Here is a 14576-nt window from a genome sequence, read left to right as displayed (position 1 = left end):
ATATACCATGTATGTCCTTTTGGGGCTGGGTTACCTCACTCAGGATGATATTTTCTAGTTCCATTCATTTGCCTGCAAAATTCATGATGTTCTCCTCTTTAATAGCTGAATGTAAAGTATTTTGCCTGTATATATAATATGAATCACATATGTGCCAGACAGGGCATTTGCATCCCCTAGAACTGGAATTACAGATGGCTCTGGGCGATCACGTGAGTGTTGGGAATCAATCCTGGGCACTCTGCAAGAACAACAAATTCCCTTAACCAGTGACTCATTGCTCCAGCTCCAAAATGTAATTTTTTGACTTTAAGTAATCATACTGTGAATCACATGGTTTATTTTTTTTTTTATCAAATTTATGTTAAGTGCTCTTTTTAAAGTTATTCTAAGAAAGTTCTATCTGAAAATCTCCATCCTTTCATTCACATCCACAGAATCTTTAAAAAATTCAAAAGACTTTGAAATATTAAAGTTCTTTTAGAAATCTATTAAATAGCTAAAACCCAGGGCAGCTTGCAGAACTAATATCTAAGAAAACACCATTAGAACTGAGCAACTTATAATTAAAACCACAGAACGTTATTCAAGAATTTTGTGCCTGGTTTTAAAAATGTATGCCTCTGCCCAAGTTCCCCCCAAAGCAGTTCCTGTTAGTCTAGTCAGGCACACACGGCCTCGCTTCAGCTATGGGTGCTTACTGCAAACACAAGCAAATGGACGAGTTAATTTTCTTATGGCAGTATAATTTATAATTGTGATAAGTGCCTTAGCATTTATAGGGAAGGAATATGACTCCTGAAGAATGAACGTGCGAGGAAACAGACAGACCTGGAAATCAGAGGCTTCCATGAAGTTAAAAGCTTTGATCTGAGAGTTCTAGAGCCATACTATCCAAGATGACAGCCATTAATCCTGACATCGAGCCCTTAAAATGGGGCTACTCCAATGCAAGTTGATATGTGTATAAAATTCACATAAATTTTCAAAATCTTTGTACAAAAAGTAAGTTGTTTAAATAATACTTTTACATTGCATACCAATAGACAATGTTTACATAGTTACAAAGGACAAAATATTACACAACTGGCCATCTGCTTGTCTCAGGCAGACAGGTGGTACAAGAACTTTCTCCTTAAAATACTGTTTTCTCTTTGGAATATTTTCCTCCTCTTTGGTTGTCTTTTGTTTGTTTGTTTGGTTTGGTTGGTTTCTGTCATCTCTGATTATGTCTAAATTTAACTGTATCTCTAACATCTATTACAACCACCCTCTCCCAATGCATTTATTCAATTAAGGAAAACATATAAGAAATACATATGCTTTATATTAGTACCATTTCTAACTACCAACTTTGAATAAGAACTCAAATTATAAAGTAAATATGATGATCACGAAACTTAAGCTCTAAGCCGGGCATGGTGGTGCACGCCTTTAATCCCAGCACTTGGGAGGCAGAGACAGGCAGATTTCTGAGTTCCAGGCCAGCCTGGTCTACAGAGTGAGTTCCAGAACAGCCAGGGCTATACAGAAAAACCCTGTCTCGAAAAACCAAAAACCAAAAACCAAAACAAAAACAAAAAAACAAAACACTTAAGCTCTGAAGAGAGATTTGCCTAGATAGCATTGGAAATGTAAATGAAATAAATACCTAACAAAACAAAACAAAACAAAGAGATTTGCCTAGAAATAAAGTTACCGTGAATGTATGTGTCCACTGCACTCTACAGTGTCCTCTGCACTCTACAGTGTTCACTGCACTCTACAGTGTCCACTGCACTCTACAGTGTCCACTGCACTCTACAGCGTCCATTGCACTACAGTGATGCTGTAGTTCAGGTCATAGGGCTAGCTGGGAAAGGCCCATTGCACTGAAAATGTATATAGTGGTTCACAGATCATGATGCTGACTGATAACTGCAACATCGTATATACATTATGTCAACATGTGGAAAAAAAAAATCACACTAACTCTTGCCTTTAATATCATATAACTGAATATCTAAAAGCATTGCTATTATTCTAGTATAACCTGAATTTTTTTTCCCTTCTAATCTCCAATGTCCACTAATACAAATGAAATAGACTTCTAATTCACTTATTTACTATACTTTAACACACTAATTTCCTTATAGAGAACTCTTAAATTTGGGAGCCTACTAGAATTAGGAAATATGGTAAGATGGCTCAGAGGCTAAAAGCACCTGCGGACAAGCCTGATGACCTGGGTTCAGGCCTCGGCACCACATGGTAGAGGATGCCATGACACCCGCAAGTTGTTCTTGCCCAAGTCCATGCCACACCCAAAACAAAATAAATAAAATATAATAAGAAAAATAAATTTAAATCCCAAAATTTCTGTGCTATTTCCATGAATAAAAATTAAGACATATCTAAAACTGTGAGAAAATGTTGGTAATAAAAACAAAATAATTTGTAAGCCAAATATACAAGTGACTACCAATGCATAACAGTGTTAAATAAATTAAAAAACAACAACATAAGTATCTCCCCAAAGTTTCTCCCATTCAAGCATTATTTATTATACTTAATTATATTTAATATTTGCTGCCTGTAATAAAGTTTCACAAAGAAAAAAGTTAAGAACAAAACTAAAGTTGCATATTGTTAACATTTTAAAGTTTTACATATAGACAGAGAGTAACTTTTTGAACAAAAGTTAACCTTCAGTTGCTTCTGCGGAGCATGCGCAGATTCTGTGGAGAATCAGAGCCACCTCAGTAATGTCACAGTACCTTTACAACAGCGTTCATGAAATAAATTCATACCAATCAGCTGGAGAATGACAGAGATTCCACTGCTGGCCTTTTTCTCAAAAATCTTATGAATTAAAATATACCCTTGTTAAATGTTGGCACATATTTATAGATTTGCTTATTAATATGATTGACAAAAATAACTAAATAATTGAATCAAGACATAGATGGTGGCTGTTAGCAGTGTTATAGTATTAACCAGGTATAACTCCTATTGATTCTTCCAAGAGTAGAAACAATTCTTAGTTGTTGACTATTCTAAAAGCTGTGCCACACCTAAATTTCTTAAAATGTACAAAGGCAAAGTACACTTTAAACCTTAACAACAATTTCTGTGTAATCTAGAAGACTAAGCAATAAACTGTCCAGGACTTTTGTGTATAAAATAGCACTATGGGGACTGATAAATTATACATGTAGTTCAGGTTAGAATATAGAGGGAAGGGGAAATGCAAATCCCATCTTTTCATACAAAGCGCACATTTCATGAAACCTGAGAAATGCAACACATCTACCAAAATGATAGACAAGTACAAGCAGTTATATTCAAGAATGGTTCAGGTGTTCTTTCTCTGGTTTTTAGGTTAAAATTAGATGCTTGCTAAAATGTTGTACTTAAGTTAAAATAGGCGGATACTTTTTTATTTTTAGAAAAATTCCCAAACAGGATCTCCTAAATAAAGTCACTTTCCTGAGTCACACTACTAACATTAAAGTTATCTGTATACAGGGGGGAAAGTCTTAAAGCCTTTAAAATGTCCACGAATGTATTCCTCTGAGGCTTATTATGAATAAACCTAAAAATACAATGACTATTTTGAGGCTCCCACACAGGGACACACTTCACTTGCTCTTACGAAGCTGTGCACTGAAAATAATTTATGGCAGAGTGCAAAATATATAGACATCTTGGCTGAGAACATAAACACTTGCCCAAAGTAAGACCACGATTCCAATCACTTACCTTAGCAGTGGTTTTCTTTAGAGGTGCATGTTGGATTATCTTCTTCTTCAGATGGACAGATGATTTCATTCACAGCAGGGACCTTGCCAACTTGCCCATTTAATTCTTTTGAAAAGCAGCTAGGAGATCAGGGTGACCTAGCCTTGCCCTGTAGCTTCCCTCTTAGACGGATAGTCTAGGTCTAGGAGCTGACTGAGAGTAGAAAAAACAACATTCCCCTTCAATACACTGTGAAGTTGGGGCCAGCAATTGCGCACCTAATTTATTAGATGCCAGAGGACAATGTCATTGAAATTGTAGACAATTATTCCAATGGAATAAAGAAATTTCAAAGACCTGGGGAAGAGTCCTACCTTCTCATATCTTACCCGAAACAAACTGACAAATGAAATCACAAAATGTTTTTCTTAAAACATTTCATTAAAATACAATGAGTCTTAAATGACTACTTTGTTAAAAATAAGACACTTTAAAAATCTCTGCTAGGCTAAACGCAAGTCTTGATCTTGAAATATATCATTCAAATACCTTATAATCAATAACTAAACTGTTGAATTAAAATTAGAAAACAAAGACTTTACCTTTTCAAGTGTTTTCCCTTCCAACTGCATCAGACTCATCTAGGACAACCCAGGAATTATTTGAAGCAAAGTGTTGAAAGTATATAAAGTGCTTTTGTTTGTTCGCACTGAATAATCAAACCCGCATGACTGAGGCACTATAGAAACCCACATTATTGAAGCAGTCACTAAGTGTTTTATAGAAAACCTGACAGCTAAGTCATTTAAAGCCATTACATTATTCCCTGCACAGATGTTAATATATATAATTGATAGTTCACTATTTTTAAGGATTCTCTGTCCCAAACAATTTGACTTTTTGTCACATTAAAATTTATGGTTCATCCCTACAACCCCATCACTGTAGAACCTGAGGTGGAGGGTCAGAAGTTTGAAGCTGATTTGAGCAATTTAACAAGTCCCTACCACAAAAAGGGGAGGGGAACATGGAAAATTAAGAAAGAAGTGAACAATTTTGAGACAGGGTTTGACTCTGAAGCCTAGGCTAGCTTGAAACACTCAGTGACACTCCTGCCTCAATCTCCCAAGTGCTGGGATTACCGGTATGTCTTACACAATCAGTTCAAAACCATATTTGAAAGATGCTGACAATGTAGTTTAGTGTTAGAATGATCCAGCATGTATAAAGCCTTGAGTTTTAATCCTCAGTACCACTGGGAGTAAAAGGAAAAAAAAAAACTGCTTACAACTGGCAATATTTGCATAAAATTATTTCTGGACACTATTAGTATAGCAAAATACACAAACATCTGAAGTGTACTGAGAAATACTGAGGATAATGAACTAATTACAACAGCAAAATGATTTCAATACAATTCTCTTTAAAATGAATGACATAATAAATACTCCAGTGATAAAACTGAATACAGAAATACTTAATTTTCAAGTACAAATCACTGTAAAAAGTAAACCTTTAATAAATTGTAAGTAAAGCCGGGTACTAATTATTGCTATATATCAGTTATATCTTTTGAAAACTACCAAGGGTAAAGAATGCACTGTTTTTCACTTGCTAAAGCTAAGCAGGACTGTCTTAGTTGACTGTGCCGGTGTGTTTAGGATTAGTGGTATTGCCTGATTCTTATCTGAAGGAAATACATGAGTCACATAAAAGGGCTACTTTACATTTTGTAGCTAAATCTTAAAGTGGATAGGCTATAGTTCATTGGAGCAGCTCAATTCTAGGACAAACAAATTAAAAAAAAAAATCAATCAATTTTAACTGACCAGAATCTAAAAGTGGCTCCTAATCTTCTTTTTAATACAGGTCATCATGTGATGGTGACCCCCCAACCATAAAATTATTTTCTTTGCTTCTTCACAATTGTTTTGCTACTGTTTTGAATAGTAGCACTGATATCTGATATGCAACTTATGAAAGGGTTGTTTAATCCCCAAAGGGGTTGTGACCCAAAGTTCAGAACTACTGGTCCAAGACAAAAGATTTTCTCATCAGACCCCATACTACCTTTTTCATGAATTATGACTCATTTATGTGCCCAATTATATAGTAATAACAGTACATTCTATGTAGGATAAAGATACAGATTTGAAAAACATTTCTAAAATCTTCTCTCTAGTCATCTGGAGAGAACATATGCACTCTAATGACATTATAGAACATAATGGAGTAGGAGTCCAAAGAGTCAAATACGCACATATGTATTTAAAAAACGCGTATTGCATAGCTATAAATAAATGTTTTACTAGTGACAAGCTCTTCCATTAGGTCAAAGTTTACAATTTAATCTTTTTTAACTACAATACTCACCCAAGTATTCAAACCAGGACAGGTGCATTTTGTTTGTGTATTTTGTTTACTGATTTGAGGGTAATCTGACTCCGCCAAATTCCTCCTCCTCTTGTTGACTAAATCTAGAAGGCATGAGGTATTTGTGCTCACAGATAAGCACTAGGGAACTCAGGAAGGAGTGTTAACACACAGGGTTCAAAGAAGAGATGTATACCTGTTTTCAGCCGGGAAAACTGGACGTAGGTGTAGTTAATAGCCTGATAGTATATGTATCTGTACAGCCAGGCCTCACCCGACTCCACAAAAGTTTTACACTTATCGCAGCCATTCTTCCTAGACCCTTACCTTGAGCATTGTTTCTTAGTCAATAGAGCCCATCTCTATGGAAAAGGTCACAAGTAATTTGTAAAGAGGTTCAAGGTGAGCATGTCTTAAGCTTTGTCGTACACGTGGGATAGAGTTAATTATCATCAGGAATCTATTTTCCCCCATAATTGTCCTGTGCTTAAACAGGCCTAAAATAAACTGTTCAGTGTCAGACTCTAGAGTTTGAAACAACCCCAGCTACTGAGTCCTGCTGAAGTGGATTTCCTTCTTGCCTCCTGTGGAACATTACTGCCTAGCCATCGTGCTTACAGAGAGCCCCTCAACTAAGCACCTAATCTTACTACAACAACAACAACAACAACAACAACAACAACCTCATCAAATAAGGCCCCAATACCAATCTAGATCAGAGTGAGCTTTTAAAAAATGGTCTCTGAGGGCTGTCAAATGAATTTGGCTCAATGGGTAAAGTTGCTTGCTACCAAATCTGACAACCAGAGTTTGATCCCCAGGACCAACATAATGGAAGGTAAGAATCAACTCCTGGAAGTAGATGCAATAAAAATATTTAATAAAATAAATATAACATTGTGTCATATATGGACATTATTAGAGGTCAGTAAACTGGCAACAGCAGGGTAAAGCTACTAGAACATGCCAAATGAATGGAGCCATCTTTTCCTGCAGAGGTAAAACCACTGACTCTACCTTCAGAGACCATTGAGCCCAGGAATCCTGAAAATTTATCTGGTCATTTGTATTTATGAAAACCTTTGTAACAAGACCAGTTCAAAAGGAAATTCAGTGAATAATAAGCAATCCTTCATTCCAGCTTCCCAGAGCCAATTACAATAAACTGAGGAGCTGCTCTGAGCCACGTACCTGTTCATGCAGAACTAGCATAAACCAATGGACATATATTAAGGACACTTTTACTCAAAGAAAAAATACAATTTAAGACACAAGACCCAAGCCTGTACACCAAACACACACACACACACACACACACACACACACACACACACACACACGTATTTCTACATTATATATTAGATATTCTAACACTGGTTAGTTAATAGATCTCTCACCCTCTCTTGTATGAGAACTCATCCTGATCCTAGCACATATAAGTAAGCAAACCTTCAACGTGCACCTTAAAACACATACAACTCATCAACACTACCGAATTCTAGACATGATGAGATATCAACACAAAATTTAATGACCCTTTTTCCTTGATCTCTATTTTGACACACACACATCCATAACTGTATTAAATATGAAACTGTTTACAAGAGAAACTTCTTACATTTTGCAAATGTTCTAATTTTTTAATTGAAAGAAAGTAAGAATATCTTAAGATTAAAAAAACTTAAAGAATCATCAAGATACAAGTATGACAGAAAGAAAAAATATATCCTCTAACTGGTTACCAAAACCAAATTATGTAATAAAGAATAAAAAAGTAGCCAAATGAACTTTGATAACATAACTTTATACCAGTTGCTATTTTATGTAAAATGAAACAATTTCCTAGTACTACTCTTTGTATACAAGAATATGATTAAATTCAATATAAGATATTGAACAATAAGTAGTATTTTGTACCTGTTATGCTTAGGTGGTTAACTTGACACAAGCTAGGGTCTTCTGGGAAAGAGGAAACATGAGAAAAAAAATGTCTCCATCATACTGGCCTATAGTCAAGTCTGTGGAGGGTATTTTATTGACTTATGATTGATGTGGGAGGGCCCAGACTACTACTGTGGACAGTGCTATTTGCTGGAGGTCCTAGGTTGCAATAAGAAAGAAGGCTGAGGGCTAGTGAGATGGCTCAGCAGGTAAGAGCACTGACTGCTCTTCCGGAGGTCCTGAGTTCAAATCCCAGCAACCACATGGTGGCTCACAACCACCCGTAATGAGATCTGATGCCCTCTCCTGGCTTGCCTTTAGAAATCTACAGTGTACTTATGTATAATAATAAATAAATCTAGAAAGGAAGGAAGGAAGGAAGGAAGGAAGGAAGGAAGGAAGGAAGGAAAGAAGGAAGCAAGCAAGCAAGCAAGCAAGCAGGCTGGCTGGCTGAGAAAGCCATAGGGAACAAGTTAGTAAGAAGCCATCTTTGTGGCCTTTCCTTCAGTTCCTGTAACCAGGTTCCTGCTTTTGAGGTCCTGCTGTGACTACCTTCAGTGATGGACATTAAGCTATAAAAAGAAATATATCCTTTCCTTCCCAGAATGCTTTTGGTCACAGTGTTTATCACAATAATAGAAACCTGACTACAATACCACCTGCTAAGAAGTAAACTAAAATTGTTCCATCTTCTTTAGAATGGATTAACATAAAAATGATTCAAAAATAAGCTGTAAAACTTCAGCAACTATGATAAATACCTGGTTAATGATTTTAAGTAGAACAGCAAAAACATTCAACGTCATAGATTATTTTTCGCCAAATGCTATGGATCATTTTAGGAATTATTTTTAAAAACTGTAAAACAGTATTCAAAAAACAAACAGAAAAATTTTGATCATTTTTCAATTATGTGAAAACATTTGTTTTTTTGAGACACAAAGAGAAAAGGGCTGAGGAGGTATACCACGGATTGCCTGTCATGCTCATGAGGACTGGAGTTTGTATCCCCCAGAAACATGTAAAAAGCCTGGCATGGTAGCACACACTTGGCTGAGTTGATGAGCTTCAACTTGGGTGAGAGACCCTGTCTAAAACATACAGACAGATGAAGAGTGATCAAGAAAAGAGATCCCTCCCTGGCCATCAATCCCTGGTCTCCACATATACACACATGTGTGCACACCTTTATGTCCACACTCACATGAGCACACACACACACACACACACCATTAAATAAATAACAAATGAGACATCTAAATAGCCTTCAAGCTTATTTGTTGTGCTACACGAAATGAAAATCACTGAAATCATAGCATTCTTCACTGTTACCCGAACCACATCTCAGCAACAAACCTGGACATATTTGCCTTAGTGACTCAAGTCTTCCTTAAGCCTGTTGAATAAGGATCAGAAATTGAACCTTCACATATCAACAGATGAAATGTACTCACAACTCATATGTAACAGACCTTATTAGAGATTTTTAAGCCTTTGTTAATATTACTTTTATACTTTTTAAGTTAAAATATATTCAAAAACTTCTTATGGGCAGTTAAGCTTCAATATTAAAACATGTTTTACAGAAAATCCAATAATTAAAAAAAACCCAATAACTAAATAAAAATTAATCTTGCCCACATCTCAAAACTCAGCAACCACATTAGTCATTAGACAGGAGAAAAATGATGAAGACAAAAACAGATGCTAAAGTTTAATATCAACTTCTTGTTAAATAACTTGAGCTAATGACTTTGATTTCTGTTAAATGTGTTTCTATTTTGGAATAAATGCAGTAGGCAATTGAAAATAACCGAGAGTATAAATTAGGTGTTAATTACTCCTAAAGAAAAGTTATTCTGGGGCTGGAAAGACTTCCAGTGCCCACATGGCACCTCTCAAATTGTCTATAACTCCAGTGCAAGGGATCAAATGCCCTCTCCTGAACTCTGTATCCACCAGACATGTATGTGGCTGTACTCACAGACACGTAGGCAAAACACTCATACAAATAAAATAAATCTAAAGAGAAAAGTTGTTCAAAAATCGATAATTTACCTGGCCAACTTAAATCTATTTTGTATATTATAGACAAAAATAACCTGAGCGCCTCAACTCCCTCAATCCTGCCTGAAGTGCTTAACGATCCAGCTATAATGTGTTGCACAAAGCCTCTGCTAGACTACTGCAGGAGCTGAGGCAGTGCGGTGGGGCTCAGTTTTGTTGTCTTCAACCAGTCCAAGCGTTTTTCACACTAGGATAGATACGAACTCACAAAAGAGAAGACAACAAAAATGCAAGGGCATCTGGAGAAGGAAGAGAGCAAAAAAGCAGAAAAGGAAGATACTCAAATACATTCTGGAACTCTCCTCTATGTTTGTGCTCTTGAGATGAAACCTTGGGTAGTGGCCCAGATCCCCTACAGTTTTTCCCCCTGGCATTTGGAGCCAGAGCTAGGGATAAGTGAGAGGCCCCTGCTAAGAAGCCGCGCCTGGAGCCTGGGTCAGGTTCTACACTGAAACCTTGTTGTATGGTAACTGTGTGGTATGCCTATGCTTCTGGCCCCTTTAAAGGCTTTGTCTATTGGAACTACCATGCGCTCTACAGAAATAGTTACACTACAGCCCTACATACAGCAGGCTATTTCAAGTCATAGGAGTTATTTCAAATTCAACCAAAAGAGCCCTTGTTCCACAAAACTGTCAAGGCAGAATTTCAACGTGATTATAGCCCAAATCTTCACTTTTGCTGCGGGTCAAGGATCAACACCTATGCAATACATTTTGGAAAAAAGAAACCTGGATAGAAGTAAACAATTCTATAAAACATTTCCCAGACACAACCCCACATGACACATACAAATGTATTTATACAGTAATTTCTACTAGATTTATTATGGAGTAAGAAGGACCTCTGTCTGCTGGCATATAAATTATAGACAAACAGAAGACAGACTGTTAAACTACCAACCAAAAGGCCAAAACCAGGTACAGAAACGTACTGTGAGCACAAACATCTTGTTTTCTATCCAAAAGTTTGACATTTAATAAGTAAAAGATCAGTAATCACACATTTATCTATAATTTAATAAAAAATTACATGGTGTTTCTTACTGTATAGCAGGGATCGCTACTATATTCACTTAGCCAGGATTAGTGATCTGATACTGTTTAAGAATAGGCATACTATACATATTCATTAATTGGTCTCACACCCAAACTACAGGTATAAATACTTACTTATCAAAGCTATCACTATTTTTGATGAAGCTCTCCAGTTTTTCCTTGGCATACTCCACCACATCTGAATGAAGTTCAATCCCATGATTTATTCCAAAAGGACCTGTAATTATATAAGCATTTTTTACAAAAATACTAATGATATGCCCCAGAACTCTAATTTCTGTGCAATTATGTATCAACAGCATTAAAAAGGGGCAAGAAATATGCAAACGGCTACCACCTGGATTTTACAGTGGAATGGAAACCTGTTTACAGCACCTATTTTCTATGAAAAGGAAGAAGTGAGCACAAATGTAAAAACGGATTAAAGCTAAAACCTACACATATACAAAGACAGGATTTTGGGCAAGTCGCTATGGTCAAAATGATCACATAGCCCCAAGTTTAAGGTGCAGTGCTGTTGCTTTGTCCTTCTGAAATTAGAACCAGACTGTGCCCTAGTCAGCCTCTGCGCCTCCAGCCCTCTGTTTACTAACTTGCTTACTCAGACTGGCCTTCAAATCACCATGTAGCCCAAGCTAGTCGCTAACTTGTGGTTTTCCTGCCCCAGCTTCCTGAATAGCAAGAGGAAATATGCATTGCCCATACCCAAGTGAGGTGTCTTTACCTTACCAGGTTCACTTTATTCAAAGTCTCGTGGTTCTCAGAAGTGCAGTTAAGAGTTCCAGTCAACTTCATGCTTTTCACACCATACTTTTTTTTACACAAGATGATGGCTGAAAGACCTCGCATGAAAAGGGCTGGGGGAGAGAGCTTATGACTGCAGTTGACAATCAAGCTCTCTTCATCGTCTAAAATGGAACCCAACAGGTTTTGTGCTCTACATTCTTTTACTGTAATCTGTATGGCTTCTTCCTATGAAGGTTGTGTTTTCTTGTTCTTGTTTTGGAGAGAGAGTTTCTCTATATAGCCCCAACTTTCCCTGAGTCTTCTGCTTCTGCCTCTGGAGTGCTGGGATTAAAGATGTGTGCTACCCTGCCGAGTTCACTAATTTCCCTTACAGAATCTGTAACTGAAAGAGTTCTCTAGTGTCTGTCACAATACATTGAGTATCAGTCTTATCTTTATTAACCACTTTAAGAAAAAGTCAGCCGGGTGTAGTGGCACACGCCTTTAATCCCAGCACTCCAGAGGCAGAGGCAGGCGAATTTCTGAGTTCGAGGCCAGCCTGGTCTACAGAGTGAGTTCCATTACAGCCAGGGCTACAGAGAAACCCTGTCTCGAAAAAAAAAAACAAAAACCAAAAAACAAAAAAAATAAATAAAAACAACTACAAATGAGCAAATTTAGATATTCAAATAGTACAAAAAATTATTAGATATTTGCATTATGCAGTCACTGTCCGACTAACCTGAAATACTGTTTTTACAAGTGAGCAAAGGGAGGCAATGCAAGCTCTTCCTTTCTGTTTCCTTACAGATACACTGGTTAGCTTTTTATCTGAAAACTGAAACCTCGGTTTAACATTCCTTAATATTCCTAATACTATAAACCGGAAAATTGAAGATTCATTTAAAAAACAAACCCTCCTCCCAAAATTAGATTAAAACTTTAGTTTCCAAAGGAGTTAATATATGTGGGAGAAGTTCAGCCTAAAAGTGCTCGGAAGGAAGTCAGACAGGTGAGGGGGTAATAAATATGACCGACATATATTCTAGACAGTAAAAGATTTGTTCAACCTCTTAATAAAATAATAATATAAAAAATATGTAATAAAGTATAACAAAATAATAATGAAAGTATTTGGTTTAAAGCTTGTTCGAGTTAAAGCTGCACTGTAGACAGTCACCTATACTTGAAGCTGGTGAATAGAAAATGTGGGCTCGTCTTCCTCTACCTGCCAGAAAATGGCACCTTTAAATCTGCAGCTGTCAGTAGATGAAATTGTTTTAAAGTAGTCTTGACTTTGTTCTCCTGGTCTTTTTACAGATATAGGAGGGCACATCCAGTTACTTTTATTTCAAGTACCACTTAAAGTTAAAATTAAAAAGTTAATATCAAACTGCTATTGCTTAGTAATATACAGTAAGAAAAACGTTCCACCAAATTAATCTAAGTTTGCTTCTACCTTCTATGCTCCATTAAGATAAAATCTAAGAGAAACTTGTACTTCCATTATCCACTAAGAATTTAGTAATGCTTTTCCAACATTTTATACAAAAAAAAAGACATGAACAAAAATATTGCTGGCATTCTATATTTCGGGTAAAACAAATGCAGAAGCTCGGAATCTGAAAGCAAAGGTTCCCATTCCTATGTCACGCTGCCCAATCTACACAAGAGCAGGTCAAGAGGACACAGACAGGCCGTTCCTTAAAGATGCTTCCATCACTGTCTGAAAGCAAGTTAGCAACTTTTAGACATAAAGTCGATATTTCAGAAAGTGTCTTTAATTACTTATTTTATTTTTTTAGGTATAATTACATTATTTCCCCCTTCCCTTCCTATCCCTCCAAATCCTTCCATGCTCCTGAATTTCAAACTCATGGCTTTCTCCATATATTTATCTATGCATATGTAATATATATATGCATATGTAATATATATACATTCCTAAATGCATAAAAACAACCTTCTCAGTTTACACAATGTTACTTGTATGTATGTTTTTAGTGCTGACCGTTTGGTATTGGATAACCAATTGGTGTGCTCTTTCCTGAGGAAGACCATTTCTCCCACTCTCAGCATTCTTAAGGGAAAGTTTGTATTTATATTTGATTTTTCTTTTATATGCACTGTTGCTTTGTGTGTCTGTGTGATCCCAAGGAGCTAGAGTTATAGACAGTGGTGAGATAACACGTAGATGCTAGGAATTAAGCACGGTTCCTCAGGGAGAGCAGCAAGTGTTCTTAACTACTTAGCCATCTCTCCAGACCCATCTTAATGAAATCTCCTAACGTTTTCTCACCTAACTTGTTTTTCATATCCTATTAATACAAGACAGTTAATAATTTCCAGAGCAGAGGGCGGTGGTCCAGGTGTAAGCCCAGCACTCAGCAGACTGAAGCAACAAGTCAAGCTGGAAGCCCCAACCCCACAGCAAACCTGACACTACATTTTTCCTCAGTAACATATTAAGGACTGTTTTCACACACACTATAAATATACACACAGTATAAATATACTCTATTCATAGCTTATACAAATATTTGTTTAAAAATGAAACTGTTTACTTTTAAAGCAACAAAGAAGCCTATCTTTGTCACTTAATGATCAAGAAGTCATTAACATTTAAAAGATAAAAATATATTAACATAAGGCAGAGTTTATGGACAGGAGAGGTTGTCAGCAACTAAGAGC

At 36.5% G+C, this 14576-nt stretch overlaps 1 protein-coding gene across 4 annotated transcripts in view; it reads right to left on the bottom strand.

The window, feature by feature from the left end:
- The window catches only part of Pcmtd1 (protein-L-isoaspartate (D-aspartate) O-methyltransferase domain containing 1), an 86552-nt gene that overhangs the window by 14616 nt on the left and 57360 nt on the right, over positions 1-14576 (bottom strand). For 3 of the 4 annotated variants that reach the window (XR_373188.3, XM_006495536.4, NM_183028.3), the window contains one exon: positions 11274-11376. Coding sequence is in view for 1 of the 4 variants with exons in the window: in NM_183028.3 (NP_898849.1) it covers positions 11274-11376 (103 nt within the window). In the remaining 3 variants the exon portion in view is untranslated. Of the gene's footprint in view, positions 1-3741; positions 3934-11273; positions 11377-14576 lie in introns of all 4 variants that reach the window. The other variant, XM_006495535.3, reaches the window with a different exon arrangement.

The sequence above is a fragment of the Mus musculus genome, chromosome 1 (assembly GCF_000001635.26).
Source record: "Mus musculus strain C57BL/6J chromosome 1, GRCm38.p6 C57BL/6J".
Lineage (NCBI taxonomy): Eukaryota > Metazoa > Chordata > Mammalia > Rodentia > Muridae > Mus > Mus musculus.
The sequence above is the reverse complement of the archived record's forward strand: the minus strand, read 5'-3'. Positions and strand labels throughout refer to the sequence as shown.